At 39.1% G+C, this 26560-nt stretch overlaps 1 protein-coding gene across 2 annotated transcripts in view; it reads right to left on the bottom strand.

Annotated features, from left to right (window-relative positions):
• Positions 1 to 3962: 3962 nt before the first annotated feature.
• The window catches only part of myom2b (myomesin 2b), a 28739-nt gene continuing 6141 nt past the window's right edge, over positions 3963 to 26560 (bottom strand). For both annotated transcript variants that reach the window (XM_068585902.1, XM_068585949.1), the window contains 34 exons: positions 25462 to 25550; positions 24879 to 24929; positions 24535 to 24699; positions 23932 to 24093; positions 23643 to 23784; positions 23234 to 23433; positions 23019 to 23072; positions 22727 to 22854; positions 21830 to 22013; positions 21497 to 21671; positions 21287 to 21408; positions 20998 to 21185; positions 20614 to 20740; positions 20241 to 20419; positions 18953 to 19067; positions 18556 to 18718; positions 18340 to 18446; positions 16205 to 16249; positions 15659 to 15795; positions 15149 to 15293; positions 14545 to 14607; positions 14109 to 14176; positions 13124 to 13237; positions 12822 to 12909; positions 12072 to 12110; positions 11103 to 11208; positions 9814 to 9880; positions 9347 to 9443; positions 8873 to 8909; positions 7792 to 7814; positions 7584 to 7639; positions 7421 to 7510; positions 5669 to 5791; positions 3963 to 5314 (listed from right to left, as the gene is read on the bottom strand). In XM_068585902.1, the coding sequence (XP_068442003.1) occupies positions 5105 to 5314; positions 5669 to 5791; positions 7421 to 7510; positions 7584 to 7639; positions 7792 to 7814; positions 8873 to 8909; positions 9347 to 9443; positions 9814 to 9880; positions 11103 to 11208; positions 12072 to 12110; positions 12822 to 12909; positions 13124 to 13237; positions 14109 to 14176; positions 14545 to 14607; positions 15149 to 15293; positions 15659 to 15795; positions 16205 to 16249; positions 18340 to 18446; positions 18556 to 18718; positions 18953 to 19067; positions 20241 to 20419; positions 20614 to 20740; positions 20998 to 21185; positions 21287 to 21408; positions 21497 to 21671; positions 21830 to 22013; positions 22727 to 22854; positions 23019 to 23072; positions 23234 to 23433; positions 23643 to 23784; positions 23932 to 24093; positions 24535 to 24699; positions 24879 to 24929; positions 25462 to 25550 (3859 nt within the window). In that variant the 3' untranslated portion in view covers positions 3963 to 5104. The remainder of the gene's footprint in view (positions 5315 to 5668; positions 5792 to 7420; positions 7511 to 7583; positions 7640 to 7791; positions 7815 to 8872; positions 8910 to 9346; positions 9444 to 9813; positions 9881 to 11102; positions 11209 to 12071; positions 12111 to 12821; positions 12910 to 13123; positions 13238 to 14108; positions 14177 to 14544; positions 14608 to 15148; positions 15294 to 15658; positions 15796 to 16204; positions 16250 to 18339; positions 18447 to 18555; positions 18719 to 18952; positions 19068 to 20240; positions 20420 to 20613; positions 20741 to 20997; positions 21186 to 21286; positions 21409 to 21496; positions 21672 to 21829; positions 22014 to 22726; positions 22855 to 23018; positions 23073 to 23233; positions 23434 to 23642; positions 23785 to 23931; positions 24094 to 24534; positions 24700 to 24878; positions 24930 to 25461; positions 25551 to 26560) is intronic.

Here is a 26560-nt window from a genome sequence, read left to right as displayed (position 1 = left end):
ATGAGCTGTAGTAGCCCTTCCAACACAGCCTTACGGAGATCCTTATGGTTATTTCAGAAGATGATTGCATGTTGTGGTCACAAACATTTCCTTGAGATGTAATGCATGTAAAGGCCCACAGTGTCCAAGCAGAGTGCCATTAGGGGTGCAGAGTTGAATGGCAAGTAGGTGTGCTGTCCTTGGACCAGAGATCCAGTTTTTAAGTCCCAATGTTGTCAAGCCTCCAACAGCCAGACATTGAGTCACTACGAGCTCGAGGGCAGCTGCTGTGCTGTGTACCTGACTTCCCTGCAGAGGGAGAAGCATGTTCCCCTGTAAGGCATCACTTAAGATCACTAGAAATATACCAGTTATGGACTATAAACTTGCCTCCTTTTTAAGATGAGTCATTTTTCACTTGACGCAAACGCAGCATTTCAGATCACAGAACGTGTGTTGAGCATGTGTCAGGAATAGAGCACACACAAGAGGTTTCTGAAAAATGTGCACGCCTGAAGAAAAGATGTCCAAAGAGTAGATTAATAATCACAACATAGAGCTAATCTCCTCTCGTGTCCTCTCAAAATATCTCAAGAGTCCAACTAGCCAAAGACAAGTAGAAGTGGAGCTGCACTACACGTAAAAGCAACTTAACCTCTTTGTTTTGATCTCTCCTCTCTTGAGTTTTTCAATCCCTCCTTGTTTCTTGTCCTTCTCACCTATTTCCTTGTCCTTTGCTCTTTTGTGATCAGTTTGACTCTTCATTTGTATTGCACAGAACAAATGTTGCAGTAGTAAAGCTGGAGGCACAGCTGAGGATTACTTGGCTGATTTAGTCTTGACCTGCCACCAATCTGAGGGGAAATCCCAACCTGAGGATAGACAGGACCAATGGTCAACCAGGATTATGTGGTAGTGTGAGGGGTTTACAAATTCAATCTCAACTGCTCTGATCAACGCAGGAATGTTCTCGCTATCCTATGCCATTTGGGTTCTAGCTATTATGTCAAACTTTATATTTAGGATGCAGCATTTGCAGATTAAGTCTTTTTTATTTGATAGCTCCTGTGAGATTGGAGGGCCCGAATTTGTCAGTTAAAGAATTGAATGTAGAAATAAAAGACTGCACACTGACTGTAGCTCCCAAAAATGCAATTTATTAGCACACCCAGAAATGATATTTCGAGACAATGCTGTTCATCAAAGTTAGTAATACAAACGGAGAAGCCATCTTTAAATACATGTATGTATATGTAACATATGTGGGTGTTTTGTGTAGGTGGCATTGAGCCAAGGTGTTATTATGCTTTCACGTGACTAGAACATACATTAAAAGATGGCGTGGCTGTAGATATCGCAAAGTCTCAAGAAGATCATTAGCTGGAAACGTCACTTGCGGACTTGGTAATAAATTGTGCTTAAGGGAGCTTCAGTGTGCAGCCTTTTTATTCAAATGTTCATTGTTGTCTTCTTTTGGTCCAATGCCGACAACAGTTTTGGTCGCACACAAACACTTTACATTGTTATAGAAGAGTGTGTGACACCCCATTGTTGTCTGATTGTAATGTGAGCATGTGACAAAAAGATGAAAACCTCCTCTCGTTTTCCCTGTTCCTCCTCCGTCCTGCACTACCCTCACCTTCCTTCCCGTTATCCGAGAGCTCTCTTTCTACTCACAATCAAGAATCTGTGCTGAAACAGCGAGACAAGCTCGCAATATAACATGCTGCTTTTTCTCCTTTCTCGTTCTGTCCTTTATTGGATCATTTTACCACAACGCAAATGAAGATATGTGAATGTAGCTGACATGTGTGCATCATAGCATTATTATACAATGTGGCTGTGTCAGTGCACACCCACAAAATATCTCTGCTCCTAGTTTATCTCATTGTTTGAACAGTACTGCTTTAATTAGTACAGGCCTGTCTATTTGTGTGTGTGTGTGTGTGTGTGTGTGTGTGTGTGTGTGTGTGTTTGTGTGTGCGCTCGTGTGGCTAAAAAGTGAGTAACAGTGTTTGAGTATGTGTGCATGTTACCACAGTGCCCCCATGTGGAGGACTGTAGAAGGGCATAAACTCTAGTCTTGTTTCACCACACACACACACACACACACACACACACACACACACACACGCTTACTCGCACACACATACGCACGCACTCACTCACTCACTCACTCCAATGACACGGTGTTATATTTGGAAACACAATTTCATGCTATCAGTACTGGCTAGCTATTCCATTTAGATAGCAGCCATCTATGTGTATGTGTGTGTGTGTGTGTGTGTGTGTGTGTGTGTGTGTGTGTGTGTGTGTGTGTGTGCTCTTATGCTTGTGTGCACGGTTGATGTGTCTGTATGTTTGCATCTATTTGTGTGTCTGAGTGCACAGGCTGGCTGAGTGTTTCACAGAGCTGAGTCCTAATTTCAAGTTTATTGAAATTAAAAGTTGGTTGCCATGGTAACATTTGAGTTCTCAGTAATTATGTTGATTAAAAATGTGAAAATTAATTAAAAAGTCAGGAAAATGATCTCACAGCAGATGATCAGCGAAACATCAAAATGATTCAGATCTCTGTCTCTCTTTCTCTCCCTCCCGCTCGCTCTAATACAGCCACGTCCTCTTCCTGTCTCTCTGTCACACTTCAAAAGTCTTTTAATGCCACGCAACCCTGAATTATCTACATTCATCTTGCACATGTGCTTGTCTCAGTCGGTTTCTTCCTTCCTTCCTTTAACCCAACATGCATTACATGATGAGATTTGTCTTCATGTCCAAACAACAACAAAAACCACACACACAACAGCAGCAACAGCAAAAATAACTTACACACAACTACAGCACAAACAAATAACACCATTTCTCTGAGCGCTTCATTCAATCCCATAACCCATTCTCAACGTGTTAACAAGCTTGACAAGTCTCATCTCACACCGCCAGAGCAGACGCGTCAACAGCAAAAGTAACACAAAAAAACACAGCAATCTTACAGTTTCACTTTCTTTCAGTCTCTCCATTACTCCGGTTCTCTCACTATCCTTCTTTTATTCTCTGATGTTTTCTCTCTGACAGAGTGAATAAACAGGCTCAGCAAAGTGTAATAGCTTTCTTTTATTAGCAACAGCAAACACACAAACAATGAGGTAACCCTCATCTCCTGCCTCACTCCCCTCATCTGCTCTTCTCCTCTCATCAGCTTTAATGAACCGCAAATCTCATCAGCCATCTTTTCATCAGCTTTGACATCACCACTTCCTGCACTTTAAACCTGACTGACTACTTATTGCATGGCTGTTGGCGGATGACCAGGAGGACTGTACATAATTGATCAGTGAGTCATCAACTGAGTCAGTATTAAGATCTGTTATGACAGTTTTCAGTGTTGGTGTGACAGTCCTGCTCCATGGCTCTGCTTTCCTCAGTAGTGATTCACTGCCAGCTGATCTGCAGCATGTTCAAGGAGCACAGGCTTATATATTTGCAGCCATCAGTTGACAGAGGTGGGAGCATAACAATGGCTTTGTATATCGTGGCCTATTTATTTCTGTACCTGTGTTAATATGTTATTTGTGAAAGTTAGCATTATGTCTTCCAGAAGGTAAAAACCTAATCTGTTCAACATTCATCCTGCTGGATGTTGCAGTACCCCGGAGCTGCGATACTAAGCCTGTGTTGTTTCCTGGATCAACATCCTGCAGAAAGCCTTCGAGGAAAGACATTTTCTGAAATGTAAATGAAATCTTTCATGTATACAACACATCTCATGAACAGGAGGCCGAGCCAAACCATTGATCATACGTAGAGCCGCCCCTCCCGATAGGCCGAGTGGGCCTACCTCTCTCCACAGGGCCACGACTTGGCTTGGCCCCGTCTTCAAAGAGATGTGGAAGTGTTGCTGTTTGAGGGCGAATTAGGACATTCTGCCAATGGCTTTATAAAGCCCAATATGTTGCTGTTAGAAAAATTCACTCGACCCCTCGGAGTAAAATCATTAAAACAGGAACATTTATTCGTTGCAAGGAAGGAGCAGAGTCAGAAGTACAAGGTGATAGACAAATTGCAAATCCAAGACTGCTCAAAGATCTCTCAGAGAACCACCTCTTAAATACACATCATGACCCACTAACAGAAACCCTCATGACGTCTTCGGCCTAATCGGGAACCTTTCCCCTCGTCCCATAGAGCGGCTTGTGAGAAATGGTCATATGATAACAAAGGAACCGCATGTTCTTTCAGACAGAAACATACAGATTCCCCATTCTTACTGCTATCAGGACACATGTTGAGTTTGTGTGTGAGATTAAACAGAGACAGTAAGATGAGCAGTCTGAATATAACAGTGAAATAGTAAATATTAGGCGTGAATAATTTTTTTCTTCCAACAGTTGCACACCATTGACATTGCAGACATCAATGAAAGATGTCTATTCAGCAGGATACTGAAGAGTTTCCCTACTGGCGATTAAAGCTATTGTTCCTAAAGTATCAAGTGGTGATGTTGTGTTTTATGTTGTTGGAACATGTTTTGAGACAGTGAGCATAGCTCTGAGGGGCTGAAGCATTCTGAGCTGATGTATCTATGGCGGCGACCAACAATGTCCGTTATAATGCTTCTGTTTGATTATAATCTAATCTCTCCTTTATTATAGCCAGCACTACATTGATTTTTTTTGTTTCATTTGTTGAGTGAAAATAATGCATTCATTTCTTGTACTTACATTCCAGCGTCAATTTGAAAACACATTTCAGTCTCTTTCCTGCAACAGTTTTAATGAATTTCAACTTTATTCAAGTTTTATTTCAGTTTGTTTCAATTCAACAAGTTGTTTCTAATTAAGTCATGTTCAGATAAACTAGTTTTATATTATTCATTTCAGGTTTTTCTGTTTTTATACAGGGACATCACAGCGGTACATCTTCCCAATTTAGTTGACTTACTACAACAGTTATTAATTTCGCTATCACGGTTCTCTTGACGCTCTAATTTAATGCCAAGTGTGTTAGCTCCATTTAATTGGATGTTTTTAATAATTGTCCAGATACTGAGAAACTCAATGAAAGCTTGTGTGGTTAACATGACCCGTGTGTGAATATGTTTCTTCCTCACTTATTATTGCCATGCTTTCTACTTCCTCCTTGTAGGAGTGGGGCTCTTCATTCCTCTTCCTGCAGCTGCTTTAGGAGGGGCGGGACTAGGAGAAGATGGGGCGGGGCTTGGAGCAGACTGGGTCTTGGGCTGTGGGATTTCAATGGGGAGTTTAGGAGGGATCATTGTTTTAGGGGTCATAGTTGGTTTAGCCTCTGGGATTTTCTCTCCGTGACGATACACACTGACCTGGAGTGGGAGAGACAACAGAATAATGATAGTATGATGCAAACATTCTTTCGTGCACTGTCGTAGAGAGTTTGAAGGGCTTGCATGCAAACATCGTACAACATTTAAACTTAGGTAAAGAATATTATAGGTCACGATTTTGCATTGCTTTTTTCCTGACATAACTATCAAATCAGGGTCATACAAAAATCACAAGGTCAAATATCAGCTCTGTAACCGCTCTGAGTGCGATCATAAAAGTATATTCGTGCTTGGCCCCAATGAACAAAACAAGATTTGTGCCACAGATGGTCAGAAACATTCTACGGCTTTCAGTAAATCCAGTCATTTGTGGAACACAGCAGCGACACTCACCACTATATCCACAGACTCCCCTCCGTATTTATTCTGGACAATCATGGTATATCTGCCAGAATTCTCCATGGAAACACCTTTGATCGTCAGACTGGCAAAGCCCTGATCCAGAGAGACCGTGTACTGAAATACAAAATCAAAAGTTAGAGAAGTGAGAACAACACAGGGAGTTTGGCATGATTTAACATTTAAAACGCCTGTCACTTTGAATTTAATTTAAAAACAGATTAATATTTTAGTCAAAACAGCAGCATGAAGTTTGATTACTATATTGCTGAAGCAAACCCTGAGCAGTGCAAGATGGGCTTTGTGGACACGAGGACGAATCATTTCCTCTCATCTTTACATTAGTCTTATGTGCTGAGCTCTGTTGGCTCAATCTTATTATGGAATTGATTGGCAATAAACACATATGCGTACTTCTTGAGCCCACACAAACAAAGTCATAAATGTTCAAATCCTTCAGAGAAGAAGAACACTTGTGTAGATGTTCTCGTTCACCTAAGACGATGAAGAGGTATTGTATTCAAATTTATACCATGTGAACATAAGACAAACACTTTTTTGAAACATAATTTTGGGAAATCAACAGCTCGTTGGCCAAAAAATTAAATATACCTTACTGTTTTGTGTGCAATTGATGGTCTTTTTCTAATTAACCTGTTATATGGTCTTGTATAAGTTCATTAATGTATTAGACCCATGTAGGTTAATCTGTGGGTTGCTAATTTAGTTATGTTTGACTTATTTAAGGTAACAGCTGTATACAAAATGTTAATTACATAATGATGGTAGTTTTGTAAAACCTTTTTTTTTTGTATTTCTCATATTCACTCACTGAGGTTCAGTGCTTTAGTGTCTGAATCTGTATATATGTCTGTTTGTTTTTCTGTTACTAGTATACTCCGTGGTAACAAAGTAGGGGAAATGCACTCCTGAGGTTTGGCAAAAACATCACCGAGGTCGTCAGTTCTCGTTTTAGATTATTAGCAGGTGAGGGAATTAACTTTTCAAACTTAAATCTCCAAATCCATTAGGAGCCGCAGGATGCTGATGTTGTTGAAAGAGCCTCCACTGACTGGTTATAGGCTGTAGACTGACGATGGAAGGCAAGTAGGTCAATGAGTTATGAAAGGTAGATTTGTTTCATTATCTATGCAGATGTGTGCTGATAATGCTGACCTCAGCTGAAATATGCAGATCCCTCCATAAATGGTGCTGAAGTCCACCCTAAAAGCAGTTAGAGGCTCTTTGTTTCTCTTAAACTTTTTCTCATTTCTTTTTGCCTAATTCTTGAAGGAGATTGTTTTATTTTTTATACAATAAGTTAAGGTCTCTCAAAAATGTGTCATTCATTCAAGTATATTGTTTTTTAAAATATACTTACACTTTACAAATGTGCAAAAGTTATTTTAATTCTTTAATCACTTCAGCTGTCCATATCGAAGCTGTATAGAGACTTCCAGCAATGTAATCAGTCACAGGAGCTAAAGTGTATCATTGGGAATCTTGTCTACTTTATCAATTTTAGTTTATTAATTCAAACTTGAAACACTATTAAGAATGTACTTTGTGTATTACCTTGTACATTCTTCAGAGTCTCTTATTTAAATAGGACATTTCCATTGTGTTAATGAATAATGTGTAAGACAGGGAGAAGACAGCATCAAGATCCAGCAATAGCATGTAGTGTGTAGCAGGCAGGAAGCAAGGAAAGGAGGCAGGCCTGTTAGGTGTGGTTGAAGCATTTACCTGATCATCAGCTTCCACATCTGATCCATTCTTCAACCATGAGACTTGAGGCTTGGGGTCGCCACGCACTGTACATGTTAAACTCAGGGTCTATAAAAACAAAGAGGACTTTTTAGAAAAACATGCACAAATTTAAAGAGACTTAAATCACATATACACTTGCCTTCTTTTCCATAATGGTGACCACATCAGGCAGTCCTCCCACCACTTGACCACGGTCTGAAAGAACCCATTGATAATATTAATAATCATTCATATTGGCTATTACATTGATGATTAACTTAATAAGCTAGCTAAAGAATCAGAAACAATAACTGTATAAAGTAACTGTAATACACGTAGAAACAAGAAGAATGGATTAATTAACTCACTCTTCTCAGCGTAGGCCTCAGCCCTGAAACACACAGAAGATAAAGTTAGAGATCTGTATCTTGCTCTCTCATTTAGAAAACCAGCAGTACACATAGCATATTGTACAACCAAGTTTGGTAAGTGATCAGAGCCAGATAGTGGAAACAGACCATAACTACACACTTAGTATCTTTTCCACTATTGGGTTAGTAGCAGTGGTCAGATGGTTTGTTACAAGGCATTCTGGGTTCAGAGCCAAACCATATTATACTGCAGTTTATCCAGAGACTTAACAGAATCTTGTCTGTGACAAAAGATGAAACTGCTTTGTAACCAGTGGGTGAGGGCTGTCGGAGCAGCATGGGAGGACCAGAGGTCAGCCACAGGACCAGATGGCTGGGGGGAACTCTGCTCTCCTCTCGGCATATTGATGCTCAATCAGAAGGGCAACAGGATGGCACTTGTTTCAATGTGTTTGTAAAATAGTTTGCTTAAATGTCTCTCTTTGAATGTAAATTAGAAAAGGGAGTTGGACAGTTTCCTCTCGGCATGCAGTGTTTAGTGTTTAGAGTTTCAATTGATTTTTTTTCAAATGGATTTGCAAAATTCAGGACGTAGGGTTTTTGTTTGGGCTCAATTGGCCAAATGACCCAAGAGGATCTCTGCTACCTGACTTCATCTTATTATTAAACATTGATTTTCTTTTGCTCAAATTACAATATTATGGGCTTTATTCTTTTTTTTTCTTTTTAGAAATTCAGAAATTGAAATACAGCTCTGTTTGCATAGAGCTATACAGTGTTCACAAAAATATCAATACAACAGTGTATGCTATCCTGCATATAAAAGTAGACAAAAAACAAACAAATCTAATAGCTGAGAGAGACAGTGATTCAACAGAATATTTCTATCAATAGCAGAACTGCTCTCAGCATCCTGGCTGATCATTATACATTACTTGTCATTACCACATGTCAAACTTGCAGTGATGAATCAGTGTAAGTTCAAATGTGAAGGAACCAGTGATTCATCTTCAACAGAGTTAGTCCGACCAAAACATACACAGAAAGTAACGAAACAGATCTGAAAGTGTCGTCATACTTAAGTTTCTGGAACTCAGCGAAGGCCTTCTCATACACTGTAAAAGACAAACACAGAGTTTTACTGATCACAACCTGGACTTGTCTCCTAACTGTATTTTAGAGTAGTAGCAGTGATCGTCTTGTATAAATGCTGGTTACACAAACAAATTTCGGTAAAAATAAACATACACTAATTTTAAATAAGCTTTAGAATTTGAGTTGAGGAATTATGCCACACCCAATCTAATATTTTTAACTCTACTGAGCATAATGTGAGGAAACCTTTAACAACCAGTTCTCAAGCCTACAGGGACAAGTGTTTGATTCACGAAAGATAGACTTCGGTTGGAGTTTCACTTAAAAGTCTTAAACAAGAGACTGAAGCCAAGAGGTTCATAAACTCAAGTGGCTGCGTAGTTTCCAGACCCATTTTTACAGTATTATCAATAAAAAGAGTGGGTGACAAAGCAAATGAGAGAGAGACGGTACTGACCATCACCACTGAGATCCAGTGTGCGTTTATTTGAGTTTTCAGAGTCGGTGATCACAATGGAGTACGTTCCTTTATCCTTCTCCGTTGGCTCAATCACCTGTGAATCAATTAATCAACAAACCCATCAAATAATTATTGTCTGGCTGTTTATTTTTACTTTAATTCATGGTTGAAAACCAGGTCATTAAAAATTTAAAGCTTCAACACAAAAAGCAAAAGGAATTAATACTGTTCAATTAATTAAGTTCATGAATTTTGAAATGTATGAGGTTTTTATTCATTAACTACTTCTTCTAACAGTGAGATTATCTAATTTGTTTCCCTGGTGTCAACTCCACAAAGGCACTCTGAGGACTTTTAAGCAACTGCTCCACCACCTCAGGGTCTCTGTCATAAAATGATCCATGTATGATTTGACGTAGAGGTTTATATTATTTATGTCAGCGTCATACAGGATTCGATAATACCTCAATGGTTGCCATAGCAGGGGTTCCTCCAATCACAATCTTGTCACTGTGGGAGAGTTTAGCATCACTGAGGAGAAGAGAGGAGAGGTTAGCGGGTGTACATGTACTGTTTGTTTGTGTGAAGGTGAAGCCTGTTGTGGAGGTAATGGAAAATCATCTTTACATGCCTGCCTGATGTTACACAGAGGGATACCAATTTGTCTCCCTCTCTTGCTATCTCTCGCTCTCTCGCTCTCTCTTTCTCTCTCCACACATTCACATAAGGAGTCGGGAGAGGTTAAAATTCTAATCTCCATAATGTTTGTTCTTTAAATAATAGATTAACATAAATGCTTTCACTGCCCCATGGTCCCTTTTTCTTTTTGTTGCATCTTTTTTTTTTTCCGGACTCCCTCTTACTATATTTCCCCTCACACCACATAATAAGCTGCGTGGTAACCTTTTTGTCACATAACAGGGGGATTCTACTGCAAGAACCAGGATAACGAAAATACTTGCCAACAGCCATCACAAGTTTTATTATGTTGGTTATTGTTTTTGCCACTCCCAGCAGTTTCACATGAGAGAAAAGCAAAATAATGTGTGAGGTCAGCATGTTTATACACAGTAAATTTGTAAAAGTAAATTTTACTCAAATGAAAAACATATATAACATTTTGTCCCAGTCTATAAATGGAGTAAAAGTTACTCCTGCCCAAGAGTATTTTTTACTTTTTGTTCATATTAAACGCTACATGATGATATATTTACTAGAACTGGATTAAACTCTATATAGAACAATATATATATATATATATATATATATATATATATATATATATATATATATATATATATATATATATATATAAATAATTGGATTCAACTCCCTTCAGCTGTCTTCCATCCCATAAACAATAGTCAGCTCGTTGCAGTGTAGCGAGAAGTTTCATTTGTAGCAGCAACAGATCTTAAGGGACCGTGTTGGGCGTGGTCACGCTGTTTTACCGCAATAGATTTTATCCTGAATGTTTGCTCCTACTCTACCAGCTACGGCTAGTAATTATGCTCTAAAATAATGAAATATTACTCTTTTAGAGGAAAGTAATAGTAACTAGAAAAATTACTACCCCGTTTTTCCTGTCTAGGTAGACAGATCACTCTTTTACCTTTGAAAAACACAGATAACAAGTCCTACAAAAACATGTAGTTATTGCCACTATTCTCTTACTCTTCTTAAGCCTACTTGTTGCTGGTGTTGTCGTGGCATTGGCAGTGATGTTTTTAGTTTGATAAATATAAATTCTTACCGATGACACCAGCTGATGTTCATCTCCGAGGTGTAATACTTCATGTGACACTGCAGCTGAATGCCTGTTGCTGTGCAGTTAATCACCAGCTCGGCTGCACTGGCTCCTAGAGGAGGTGATAAAGGTGATAGAGGTTGTGGAGTGGCACATTTGACATGAGAATCAGATACATATTTCCTGTCTGCTTCTGGGTAACCTGGCATCTCTACAGCTGCTACACGATGCACTTCATTGCTCAGAATTAATCAAATCAAATCTAACTTTCATCTGCAGCCATAAGACTTCCCTTTTATGTTACCTTTATCAAGCTTGGAGAGCAGAATTGTACTAAGGAAGCCGAGTGCAGAGTGAAGACTGTTTGTGTGCTGCATTCAAAATTCAAACATCAGAGGCTTTGATAACTTGTTTTTTTATGAAGGGAGTTGTGTACTACAGTATATCTGTGTGGGACTTTGCTCACTGCACATAACAAGTGTACAAGTGTGTCATCCACCTGGTCACGTCACCATGGTTTCCCATTATCACAGTAATGAAACCCTCTTCTCCTCTGCAACCACTGCTGTAACAGTTTCTGCAGAGCAGTCAACTGACTGTCTCTTAAAATGGGAGTAAGATGCTCCTCCACATGTCACTGTGACAGCGCAGTGGAATTTTAAAGTGATTTCACCACATGATGACATGATGGCCAAATGCTTCCAGCACGACAACTTCTGCCACATGCTGATAAGTGTGTATGTGTGTTGCAGTGGGATTTTAAAAACAGAAATGTATCAGCCTGGTGATGGATCTACTCAATCTGCTGTGTGTACAGAATGTGCACTTGATCCCTTCAGTGGGAAGAGGAGGAGGATGGTGATATTTAGTACTGTTTCTAATATGGATGTGTGTTAGTGAGATAATTGATGTCTGTGTATTCACCCCTGTGCATTTGTGTGGGCGTGTGAGTGTGTAAAAGGCATATATACCCACCAGCCAGTTGGCTGATCTTGTTTATGGCATCGTCAAAGACTAGAAGAGAGGCAGAAATACATGGGGTCAGGAAAAGAGCTAATGTAGGACAAGGAAAGTTACAATGCTGCCCTCTGGTGGCTGCATTTAAAATTCAGCAAAGAAAGAATCAAATAAAATGTGCGTTTCTTTGACTCCATATCCTGTGGTGCGGTTGCCATTATTTACCAATTAACTGAATAATTCTGTTTTTTCGTGGTGTCACTACTTATTTAAAATGGCAAAAGGGTGTGAAGAGCTTCATCTGTCAGCTAATCATAACAAATTTACTAACTTCTAATATTGAAAGGATAGAAGAGATTCTGAAAAAGGACTAATATTTAGTTCTTCCATCAAAATGCATACAGACGTACAAGCTCGAAGTACTACAGAATACTAGCTTTAGTTTATTTTCAACAAACTTTTACTGGAACATTCAAATAGATTTTCTCAGGAATAAACACAGCCAGCAGGGAAACGTCGCACGGCAAGAACTATTTGTATAAAGAAGGTAGTTGGAAAAATAAAGTTGGGGTTTTAAAAATTCATTAGTTTACCACAGATATAGTGAATACATCTGGATCATATTTATTTTCCCTGTCTCCCACTTTTTAATGAGCATCAAGCTTGTTTTCAGTTGATGCTCAGTTAGAAAACCATGCAGCCGGCAAGCAGGTGAATTAATTCCCTAATTAATCAGCAAGATAAATGAAGTAGGACAGATATGTTTACCTTTTCCGGAGATGTCAATTTGACTCATGTCTTTTCCTCTGTCATCACTGATGGTGGCTTTATAAACTCCCGCTGTCTTCAGTGAAAACTGGAGATGACACACAAAAAAATGCATCACATCGTGTGTAGAGGATAAGAAACACAGACTGTGTTGAATTGAAAATCTGAACACATTGTGAGGTCTGTGTGTCTATTTTTGGATGACACTACATCCTGGTATATGCATATATAACCATGCATATATTATTATTGTAGATGGTTTCATAGCATTCAGAAGATGAACAGTAGCAAAGTAATAATACCAGTTTAATTGGCAGTTTGCACAGTCCTGATCCCAGGTCAGGCTTCACATCGGGGATGATCTCAGTGTCTTCTTTAAACCAGTGGAACTCTGATTCCTTTTTCAAGTTAGCAACCTGCAAAGAAAGACAGAATCACACATATTACCAATACATACCTAGGTTACAAATTAAAGAGGGTTTTGCTTTTTATATAGCAGATCATCCAATTCCACAAATGAAGTCTTAGATTGGCCTCTCCCGTTAAAAGTCACTTTATATAATTTAGATGTGTTGCACCTCATCTGTTAATGGCAGCTGGGCTGTTCAACACTTGAAGTGTAACTATAAGGCCATTAGAAATGTTCTGTGTATATAGTTCTACCTTCAAGAAACCTGTTAGCAATGGCAATAATGCAGCATACCTCAGATTTATAACTCATTACCAGATGCAAATCCAACAAGTCAGTGATGTGTGGAAAGTTCATTTGATGTATTGAGATATCTCAACATGTGCACTTTGGGCAATTACTCTCACCAAATATCACGGATATAAAATCTCCTAAAATAACTTTCACCTGTAGGAATATTTAACCAATATATTGTACCCTAACTTATAACCCACAAATGAAGTATATTCCTGCAGGTTGATGCTTCAAAAGACAATAGCTGTTATGTATAGTCACGACAATCACTCAACTTAATTTACTGTCCGTGTCTACTGTTTCTACATTATTAAAAATGTCTTTGTTTGAGTTTAAGAGACAAACAGATGAAACAGATGTTGGCGTCAGATTTCCTCAAAGGAAATGAGCAATACTTTAATTTCAAAATGGTCCTTATAATGAGCTTCATGCTAACAAAGCCCAAACCAATTCATTATTTTTAAATAACACAGCATTTTTCCATCCCGTACTCAGCCTCCTAGATTGGTTAATCAGCTATCGGTAAGACAGACTAAAATGTGTTTGGAGTGTAAATATTCAATAATTATTGAGGCTGTGTTTACCTTGCAGATCAAAGTGACAGAGCAGTCATCTCCAACCTGAAGGGACAGGAACTCACTGAAGTGGGGACCTGTGGTGGATGACGGCAGGAGCAAAAAGCTCAGGGAAAACATGAAATGTGGACCACGATTGTATGAGGCATATTACCTGCATTGTGCATATGCGAGTCATGTGGGTTGATTTGGAATGTAAAATAACACTGAAGAATCAACATTTGCACCGATGTTAGCTGTTCCATACATTTCTACATTCGGGACGTATTTTGTATGAAGCGAGCCATTTCAAATGGGTCCATTTTATGTCTTAATGTTCCAAATCACACTTTAGGGCTGTTTCTTCCCTGTACACTCATCAATAGATTAGTTGTCTCCCAGGCAACATAGTGGTGAGCTGGTCTCAGTACATGCTTAAGAGTGGATGATATTTTGTATTTCTTACCCTCCTTGACTCTGATGTACTCTCTCCTCTGGTAGTCAGCCTCGGCCAGTGCTGCTTTGAAAGCTGTATGCACACACAGATACACATAAATACAGGATAATTAAAAGATCAAAGTGTTGCCAGTAGTTGCTATATATTCTGTCAGTGGATTGCACTGTATCAGAGCAGAATCATAATTTCTGAAATCAAGCTTCATTATTTCAATCTCTGAGTGTCCTTCATACAGAACAGCTTCAAACCACCTTTACATACATCAACTTAATACATTTGCATATTGTAAACTCTTGTGGTAGAGATGGACTAAATCAAACACATATATACTACATGTTTTGCCACAGTTACAATTGTGGTTTAATACCACTGTAAAACCTTAGTTTTAGATCACAGTGTTGATTATTTTGTTGGACTGAGAGATCGATCCTCAGACCCTCTGAGGGGGCACTTACAGAGCAAAATAAAGAGGCTACACCTATCAAGAACTGTGTGCTCTTGTAGTAAACAATTGTATTATGAACCCATTATTAGGTAGTAATACGTGAGAAACACTGGATCGGAGTCAGTTCTAGCAGGGTTGTAATGTTTAGAACGACCGGGCCTCTCTTACCATCTCCAATCAGTACCAGTGAGCTCTGTCCTTTGCCTCCCCCATCTGTGATCTGGCAGGTAAATGTCCCCTCATTTTCTTCAGTGAAATGGTCCATGATGAACTCAATGGTACCTGCAGAAACGTCATGACCCATCTTGTTGGGCTGTGGAAAGAAATGTAAGTTGGCTGTTAAGGCCATAGCACACTCGAGAATAGACTTGGATAAAACATTTTTACAGTGACTACTGGTTGCCACATGCAGCTGATTGATTTTAGTTTTGCGTTCATCGAGGGAAGAAAGACAATTCTTTCAGTTTGAAGTATATCCCCCCAGTGTTTGTCAATGTACTGATAGCACTTTGTGGTTTGACTTTATTTGAGAAATTGTTCCGTCTTGATTCTTGTTGGTCCTAGTTCGTGCTTACGGTTGAATGCACTTATTGTAAGTCGCTTTGGATAAAAGCGTCAGCTAAATTACATGTAATGTAATGTAATGTCAATGCCTTAAACTACCCTGTCACATCTTACATCAGCTCCAGACAGTTCCTTGTTGTTGGCAAAGAATTTGTAGGTGACATTGGGAGAAATCTCCTCAGCCTGCAGCCAGAACCTCATTCTGCCTCTTTCCAAAATCTTATAGGCCAACTCTGATTTCAGTGGGATGACTAGAGAAGAGAAGAAGATGAACAAACTTTATAAGTTAAAAAACATTACTGCACTTATGTACCAATATTTTAAACAAACAGTTGTTACTTTATTAGTGAGTGAAGAGAACAGGAGGCAAAAGAGCAGGTGAGGTGAATAGTGGTTAAGCAAGTGATGTAAAAACAGGTAAGACCTTTTGGATAAAAAAAAGAAGATAAATGTGCTCCGAAAAGAAGAAAGAAATCGGAAAGGTTCAAAGCGAGTCAGAACAAAGCAAAAATAAAGGTGTAAAAGGGAAAAACTGATAAATAGAAATAGTGGGTAAAACAGATTAGACACAGCAGAGAAAAAATGCAAGAGAGGAGAGATTAAAATGGACAAAGAGAGAGAGATTAAGAGGGATCGAAAGAGTCAGCCAGAGGTACTTACTTGGGTGTCTGATATCGTAGCTGAGTGCCAGCATCTTTGTCAACTCTGAAACATAAAGCGACAGTTTAGTCATTTCATGCAAGCATGAGCACAAACAAGCAATTAAAATGCATCTTACACTTCCTACATAGATGCCATTGTATCATGTGAGTGCTTCAAGTACCAAGTTCGGAGTTAGAGAAGTCATTGCTGTAATTGTGTATAATAGGAAGAGACAGATTAAGGAACAAACACTGAAAAACTGAAGCAAATACAGCCATAGAAAAGACAATATGGGTATTATTAATGGTTATTATTATGACTTGTTTGTTGGAGCCTTCTTAAGCACCTCTGATATAAATGAAATAAATCAAATCTTGTATATTAGGTGTTTGTAAATTATTGTGAGTTAGTCTGAAAAATGGGAAGCAATCAGTGTAAGGCGCCCTGAATAATAATACTAAAGCCTTGTAGCGTAGTGGTGCAATAGCAGGAAGATTTTGTGAAATTTCCTGACAGAAAGCCCTTTGCTATTAAGACGTGAGTCTAAAATACCCACTGCCCCAAGCTTGGAGAAATGTGCTCTGCTAGTATTCATCAGATGTGTAATAAAATTGTTGGTTGCCTACATGCCAGTGTGGATGTTTTTATAGTCTCATTGCTTTCATTTTAGTTTCATCCTACACTTCGCTTCCGTTCTCCTGAAAATAGTGTACTTTTTGATGTCAATTTTGCAGTGCAGCTGAAAGATATTTGCACGCGCTACTTTAACAGAGAGGGCAAACAAATATTCAATATCATTTGATGTTATTCCTACAAAATAATGAAGGTATTGTGATAACAACCGTGTTTTCATTTTGAATTCTACTGGACAACCAGCAGACATTGGGGTGAGTGCCTTAGACGTTCCAAATCCCAAAACTAATGTTTAATTTCTTCCACTATGGTTAGTTTTTTTTTTTTCTTCTGAAAAAACAGTGTGTAAACAGTACCAATCCAACACTCGCCAGAGAAGGCACCAAAACGCTCCACTCTGATGAGATATCTCTTGCAATAGTATAGCTGGAGATCAAGTCATGAGAAGAGACCGAACACTCTTCTTCTCCATCTCTGTCACAAACGCATGCAACCCCCTTCTTTCTTTTCCTACTTAGCTCCAAAACAGGATCTAAGATAGCTGCAAGTTATAAATCTGAGAGTACATTTTTAAATTGACTTCACGTTGACAATCGTATGATATAAAATGGACGTATTACTAAAATTCAGAAGTAATACATTCTGCACAATGTGGCCACACTGCCATCTGTTGGATAAGGATATCTCTGTAACACTAAGTGTGTATATTGTGTGTGCTCTTGCACGCACGATATATATACTGCACTGTTCATTTAGTATGTAGTTAAATCCTATCTTTGTTCTGCAAAGCCTCACATTTCTTCATATTCTATTCATTTTGAAGCATCGGCCCATGAGAGCTTCATTTGAATCGCACCAGCAACTCCTCCGTCAAGACCAAGTGAGTGACTTCATTCTCTTTTCAGGTAGACATTACTCCACAGTGTGTCATATTTGGGGGCGTTTATTGGCAGATATTGAATATGATATTCATAACTATGTTTTAATCAGTGTCTATTCACATGAAACTAAGAATTATGATGTTTTCATTAGCTTAGAAAAAGCCATTCAACTCTTCCTCGAGAGAAACTGCCGTGTTTCTATAACCCAGAACGAACACTCTAAAGAGCTTTCTCATTTTCGGTTATCTGAAGATAGGAATGCTTTCTGAAACCCGATAATAAGTAGGACCTGGTGTTAAATAACTAAATATCGTAGTATTCATAAGCCCTGACGTTAGTGACGCTTTTTTAATGATTTGATATAATGTGTTATCACGCTGCAGTGCACATTAGATCTCCCCTCTCTGTTGGGCTATTTTCCTCCAACTACACACACATGGACACAAACACACACACACACATACGTGCATGTGCACTGGCACGGAGCGTTTCTAAACTTCTCTGCAGGCTGAGACAAAGCAACCGAGGGAGAGAAGTAGTAATAGTTTAGTATTGGTTTTCTGTATATTTTGAAAGCCAGAGTTGGGCTTGGTCGTTTAGCATCAGAGCAACACTCCTGCAGTGATTGGTGAATCCTACCTTCAGCAGAGATTGTATAGCTGGATGACACTCCTTCTGTGTTGGTGACTGAAACAGAGTATGTCCCAAAGTCCTCTTTATCCGCATTCTTAAAGATCAGCTTAGAACTAAAATGCACGATAAGAGAGACACAGACAAGTGATGCACATTTTATCTAGCGTGTGTCCAACTGTTCACGTGACACACAACTATTTCTGTGTGTGTGTGTGGTCTTACTTGCTGCCTTCAGTCTTAATCACCACTCCTTTGGAGAAATCCGTAATTTCTTTGTAATCTTTCTTCCAGAGGAACTGAGAGCCCTCGGTTATTTGGCAGGACTCAAATGACAGAACGATGTCACCTGATTTCTCATCGACAACACAGGATACCTCCTGAGAGCCTTGAAAGCAAAAAGAAAATGACAAAAAATGGAATTTTGAACATTACGAACATTTCAGTCTCCAAGAAAGGCGAAGTTGTCTGCAAATTTTATATTTCAGTGGGCTTTTATTCTAACTGCCAGCTCCACTGCTTACTTCCACACAGCCTCCAGTACTTCGACAAAGACGGCATCATTCCATGTGTTGACTATGACAAATTTGATCATCTTTTACTGTTTGTGAATAAAAGTTACCTTCCAAAGCCTTGGCAGTCACAGGGTCAGAGGCCATAGAGGCCATACCCACTCCTGCAGCGTTGACCGCACGCACTCTGAACGTGTAGCTCGCGCCAGCCTCCAGGCCGGTTACCTGTAGCAACAAACAGACAAGGAAAAAAAAATAGTGTTGTTGAGGTAATTTATTTGGCAGACAGAATTACTAAATTATGAGATCCGGCAGATACTGCCGCAGATATTTTAGTAACTTAATATAATATATTAGCAACAAGCCAATTGTTTTTTGGTAAAGAAATTAATCAACATCATTGTTGTTAATAATATATATATATAACGAGTCAGATTGGTGTGGACATTTTTAATAATCAAGGTTTAGCCCAAGCACCTATTTTCCCCACGCAAAGGATTCAAATAAGAAGAATAAAAACAAACAATAGAATAATAACAGGCCCTCCGCTTGAACTACGTCAGTGCTCGGGCCCTAATAATGAATCCATCCTGTTTTGCAACCCTTTATTTTGCAAGACTTTTTTTTTTGCCTTACATTGTATTTAAACACATATAGAGTTGATAAGTTGAATGACTTCCCCATGTCACATATGATCTAAGTCAGAACCTTTTATTCTAAAACGAACATTTTCATCTATTTTCTTATTTTAGCTAAGTCAGTAACTGTTTACTTCATCCACTAGATGTCATTGTCACACAGTTTTATAAAACTGCATCGCATCACTGCGTCACACAAAAGGGCGTTTTACACACTATATGCTAGTACAGAGAGCAAATAGAAAACTTTGCAGGGTCATATTAGAGTATAGAGGAGTGCTTATTAAAATAAGCAATATGCAATGATGTCAACAGTGCTGACATTATTAATACCACTATCCACTTTCTTAACAATAATAGTATATTGTTTGTGTAATATATATATATATATATATATATATATATATATATATATATATATATATATATATATATATATATATATATATATATAATGTTTGTTTGTGTAATATATATATATATATATATATATATATATATATATATATATATATATATATATGTATTTTTTTCCACTGTTTTTTAAACCTTTCAAAAGAAAAGAAAAACAATGTATCAACAGTTAAACATTTGTCATCTAATCATCAACTAATGATTTCATAATTTCAGCTGTACCTAATTGTTATGTCAGATTGCAGTGTATTAAGATTTTATTATACTGCAGGATTTCAGAGAAATAATCATGGTAATCGGATAATCTTCATAAATGTACCATAAAGCATATTAAAGATGCTCTCACCTTGAGGAAGCGGTGACTAACAGCGCTCTCATTGGCAGTGGCCCAGTCAGAAGTGCCCTTCTTAGCGTACTCAACATGATAACCTGTGATTGGTCCAGAACCAGCATAGACAGGCTTTTGCCACTCGACCAGCAATGAATTATCTCTAACTTCAGCGAAGGTCAGGTCATAGGCTGGGCCTAAAGGACACATCGGATGAGAGGATACACAAAACCACATTTACATTTGTATTTATGAGGACGTTTCAATGAAAACAAATACTCTCAGCCTCCTGGTTCTAGAGGCTATTTGGTAGACATGAGCCTGATGGCATAAACTTTTCAAGTTTGAATGTAAAGGTGACCAAGTCAGTCAAGAGATGACATTTACTAACCAGGCTCCGGCATAGTCCAGGCCTCACAGTTGAAATCGGCTGAAGGTTTGGCAGCTGGTCCGAGACCAGCCATGTTGGCTGCATACACCTGGAATTGATAGACTGCACCCTCTGTCAAGCCCTCCACCTGGCAATACGATGTTATCATGGTTACTAACATACCAATCATCAGATTCTTAAACAAAACTTTCTCAAAACTCTCACAGGTCGATGCAGTGTGAAATAGTGGATAGTCATAGTGATTGAGTGCTTGATTATGTTATCCAAACAAACCCAGAGATGTTTCTTACCATGTGGAAAACCAAACCATAGTTTAAATAGAAGGCACATATGTGACTTAAACTTTGTTGTCGTGTCAGGAACAACCAACTGCCATTATTGTACCTTATAAAGTCTTTCTGAGACTGATGGGATGTGAACCTCCCTCCACATGGTTGTTCCACTGCGTCTTTTGTCCACGTAGTACTCCTTGATGTTCGCTCCTCCAGATTGAAGAGGCTTCTTCCAGTTCAGAACCATTGAGTGGCCATCACAGTTCAGCAATGCAATGTCGTAAGGAGCGGAGGGTGTGGCTGAAAAAGCAGCACTGAATTTGAATACTAATAATTACAAAAATAACACTTTTACAACCATCATTATGAATAATAATGATCAACAATATGCCAATACTGACTGAGGGCGGCCTTAACAGTCAGAGGCGCAGACTCCTGGGATTCATCACTGAGACCCAGCTCATTGATCGCCTGTACACGGAACACGTAGGTTTCTCCGGCGGTGAGACCACTAACCACAAACCTGCAGAAACGTAATCCCACACGTGAGTGTCACTTTCGTACCTACAACCAACAACAGTAGTTTTCAAACAAACAGGTTGAAAACATACTTGGTGTTCTTGTGAGGCTTGTGATTGGCCGAGGTCCAGTCCTTGGAGCCCTTCACACACTGGTCGATGTAGTAGCCAATCAAATTGTTGGGTTCCTTCGGAGGAGCCCACTGGATGAGAACAGAGGTGTTTGTTTCTCTGGTAGAAATCACCTGACCGGGAGCAGATGGCACACCTGAAGAATGCAAAAAAGTGTACAAGAAATCCAAAAATGTATCAAGAAAAAATAAAAACTACAATTGATAATAAGAAACCAAACAGCAGCTTAAGTTTGGATTAATTTAATTTCTGTGCAAATCTGTGTAATAAAGAAAACACATGGACAGAACAGACCTTTGAGTTGGAGGGTTTCAATAGCTCTGGTCGGCTCTGATGGCTCACTGGCTCCATGGATATTAGCAGATAAAACTCTGAATTTATATTCTTTGCCCTCTGACAGGTCAAAGACAGCATAACGGGGAGATCGAATAGGAACCTGAGTGTTGACACGCTGCCACGCGCCACCGTCCACCATGCACTGTGGTGAGAGAGAGAGACAGCGAAAACAAGCTGGCTGTCATGATACATTCACACATGCTGATACTCTGTGTGACATTTCAGACCGGGATTATTGCAAATCTTCAGTAAAAGTTCAGATTAATCTGGTAAACAGTCTGATTTGTTGCAGTTGATCAACAAGCTGCTATATTCATTGCATAAAAAAACAATGTATCTACAGAAAAGAATACTAATGTACAGAATCGGCTATTTGGTTGGTTCTTTGGCACCACGTTGTTCAAGAGTAAAGTCAGCTTTTGAACTATACTAAAGTTAATATTATTCTATCAAATATATCAGTGTACAGAAAAGTAGGTCATCAACATTGAATGAACGTAATAAAACTATTCTAATTTTCCTTTGATGAAGTTGGTTGGGTCCTATTCTTTTTAAATGTGTTTTTGTATTTACAACAACAGAGAAACAGGAATGAAACACAGATAAATAAACAGAAATGAATAAGGGGAGGAGGACATTTCCAAAGGTTGTGATGCAACAACAAATATATTCTTCTGATCGTCATTTTAGCAGTTCCGGTGTTGTGTGTTTGTGTAAGTATTTTTTTCGGCTTCAAAAGTGTGCATATTTGTGTGCAATAGTGTTATCCTTTTCTGTTCATCCACCTTAGACCTCCAGTAAAAAGGGTGGGCCTATTACAAGCAGCATTGGTGACAGTGTGACATGTTTTGTTACCTTTTCTATGAAGTACCACATCGGAGCCTTGCTGGAATATGCAGGTGCTTTCCAGCTCAGGACCACATATGTTCTGTCTACTTCTGAGGCATGAATTCCTGATGGTGCACCTGGGGGCTTTCCCTCAGCTAAAGAGAAAGACACAAAGAAAATGAAGTTCACACACACACACACACACACACACACACACACACACACACACACACACACACTAGCAGTATGAGGCACCTACTATCACCCACTGTAATAATACATAACATGTAATTATGTATCAATTTCAGTCAAAACTCACCTTCAACTTCATCATGGTAAGAGACAACATCCAGTTTTCCACCGAGTTTTTTGGCTGTAGGAAAAAAGAGTCTGCTTTACTGTCATGTTGAAGTTACAGTGCTTCACCTAAACATTTATTAAATCAGCACCCTGGAAAGCAAACATGAGTGTTCATCCCATTATTTTTGATCAATGATTACCAAAACATAATTATTTTTTTAGTTAGTCACCCACCATGGAGCCTCTCAAACTCAGTGGGGTCCAGTGCGGCGATGGGATCAGACATGCGAGAGGCTTTGCTGATTCCGTGTGAGTTGACGGCTCTGACTCTGAAGTAGTAGGCGTGTCCCTCAAACAGCCCTGACACTGGGTATTTACAAATCTTTATGGGGTGATCATTGCACTGAGTCCAGTTTTCAGTTCCAACCTCACATCTACAAAAAAAAAGGATCAGACCAGAGAATGAAAGGAGAAGTGCAGTACGATATATCAGTGTAGAGAAAAAGGGAGCAGTCCCTGAACTGTACCTAAAGACAATAACTCATTCAGTTCCACAGATAGTCAAGCAAACTCTATGTAATGACTTGCAGTCTTAATGTTGGTCAGGCTATCTAGTTATGCAGTTTCTGTCAGTAACTCCTACTTGTCCACAAAGTATCCCAGGATTGGTCCCTCTGTGGTGGTGTTTGGAGGCTTCCATGACACAATGACATAGTCCCTATTGGCATCGTGGATCTTGATGTCCATCGGAGCACCAGGCGCACCGGTGACTGGGGGGGGTCCATCTTCACAGGAAGTAACACAGTGGCATTTTGATAATCATATGGTCAGTTATCCACATTTATAACGTATAGTAAGACAATTCTGTAAAATCTGTTCCATCATGTTAACATCGAATAAATAACAATGAAATAAAGAGCCAGTATGATTACCTGAGACAGAGATGAATGCGCTGTGTTCGGCGGTGCCTCCTTTAGTGACCATGCGTATTGTGTAAAGGCCTTCGTCATCTTTGAAGAGGTTGGGAATAGTCAAAGTGGTGACTCCTCTGCCAGTGTCGATCTTCACCCATTTAGAGTCAAACAGACGCGTGTCTGAGAATGAAACAGCATCATGTATTCAGTGTCTCTTCCGGTATAATTCTTAGAAATCACCCTTCTTTATTGATGTAAGACTATGTTCCCATAAATTATACATGAAATTTTGACTGCATGATGTTCAACATAAAAGATGAACCTACGAAAATGAGCTTTTATCCCACGAGGTACCTTTTCTTTTATTTAAAGTCTACAGACACACATGGCAAATTAAGCTACTCATGAATTAAGGCAATATTGCTGGAGTCTATTTAACTTCTTACACTATAATTAATTAGCAAGGAATAATGTCCGTAACATATTCCCATTTTTCCTCTGCTCTGCCTCTGGCTGCATGTCGACTAGATTGGGTCTGGTAATCGGTGTGGCAGGCAGAATGTATTACCATCATTTACAGTGTAACCACTTTGTCATGAAATACTACTTTACAACAATTACCGTCTCTATACCACTGTGCCTCAGGCTGCAGGTTGGCCAGGTTGGGGGTCAGGGTCATGCTCGCAGTCAGCCTGGCAGATTCTCCCTCAGTGGCAAACACTGGTCCGAACTTATCCAGAAAAGTAATGTTGATTTTGGTGTAATGGATCTGGGGAAGCATGGCAGCTAAGAGATTGGAGAAAGGAAGAAAGAGAGAGTGAGAAAGAGTTGGAATAGGGCTGGTGGTAATGGCCTGTTGCTTCACATACTACTTTAAAAAGAGAAATATATGTTATAGCTTAGTAGAGGTACTGATGTTGTCATTTCTGAACATATTTAGGGGGAGCTGTAATTATGATGATTACCTGTGAAAGGCAACCATGCATATGAACAGGACTCATCCTCCTGCTTGTACCCTAGATGATTAAAAAAAGAAACATACAAAAAGTACACCATTATTGTAAAATTACTTTAAAATAATTGTTGCGCTTTTGTCACCTTCAGCATTTCATATTGACATCCTCTTCACGTAGCCGCCCACCATGTTTCAACAGTAGACCAGAACGGACAGAGCGAACCAACCACATCTAACACTCTAGATAGGCCCATTTGTGCATTTACGTTGGCCAATAGTTCTCTGGTAGATAAATATCAGTTGGTTGATATCTGCAAATTCACTGCTAGATGCTGCCAAATCTTACACACTGCACCTTTTTATACTTACGCTCAGCTCTGTGTGTTAACCATTAAATGTAAATAAATACATGTAAGTTAAAGACTAATCTTTAACTAACATGTATTGTTGAGCTGCCATTGTGTAGGAAAAAAGGTGACCTCCAATAACTGTATGTGATTGGACAGAACCAAACTTTCTTCAAGCCTTGTTCTAATGGGACTGTTTGATGAACATCACACTACCAAACCAGACGCTGGGTAATCAGGACTTACTCTTAACAATGACAGAGGCTTGACTAGAGGCCTGTCCATGGCTGTTACTAGCCACAGCGGTGTACTGGGCAGTGTCATCAGTTGAGCATCTATAAAAAAAAAACAATAACACATAAAACATAAGTTTCCAGGTGATCAGATTCTCATAGATTCAATGTGTTACTCTGATTCAAAGATTGCTTAAAACAGCCTACAGATGACACTATGTATCAGGGTTTTCTTGTGGCAAGATCTTAGTCACCGTATTTCAAGCCCTACTGTTTAAGAGACCATTTAGTAATATTTACAGCCGTCTATCAAATTATGGAAAATGCTTAAGTATTGGATGATTTGTATATCCAAAAGGATCTGCTTCAGCAGGACCAACTGTAAACCACTGAAGAAACAATGCATTAAATAAGCAATCATTTCCCACATCGATGCATTATGTTTCCAGGGATGATCAGCAGCTGAGAAAGCACAGTATGAACTGAGTATAGCCCTGGTAGGAACTACAATATTGGCAGAGGGATAGATGCTTGAACAAGACATGGCATTAGTCATACTACTTGGAGACAGTGCCACACAGCTGTGACATAAGCATGTCTTCTTTGTGAATAGATGACAGCACTTTTCAGTCAGAACTGGGTAAATTTCTGTGACATTCTCACAAAAATGCTAATTTTACAAGCTGCAAATCCTTGCAAGAAGTAGCATTTCATGTTATATGTCTCTTGTGATTTGCATACATCCTCTGAATCCTATTTGAATGAAATGTGGCTGCTTTTGTTCCCTCTCTAGAGCCATATGGCCACAGATGTTTGACAAGCTTTGCAAGCTCCAAGCAAATTACAGAAGCTTCCGATCGTTCCGAGGTTCTTTTCTCAAAAGCACTAAAAACTGCTTTTACAGGCTTTTTGTAGAGAGAAAGAAGCACAAGAGGGTCAACGTCATGTTTTTGGTCTCACTGTCATTAAATGCCATGAATTATTATTTAAGGACCAACCTCTGAGTTCAATCTCTTTCATTATCTGTTTTATCCTGAAGTCTCTTCCTCTTTCTTACCCTCTTAGTACCCCTTGCTCTTCCTGATGGCTCTCCTCACCAATTTTTCCACAAC

Source organism: Clinocottus analis, unplaced genomic scaffold (genome assembly GCF_023055335.1).
Source record: "Clinocottus analis isolate CAN_PGR_092001 unplaced genomic scaffold, fCliAna1.0.p SCAF_1, whole genome shotgun sequence".
Lineage (NCBI taxonomy): Eukaryota > Metazoa > Chordata > Actinopteri > Perciformes > Cottidae > Clinocottus > Clinocottus analis.
Note: the sequence above shows the minus strand (reverse complement) of the source record. Positions and strands in the feature narration are given on the sequence as shown.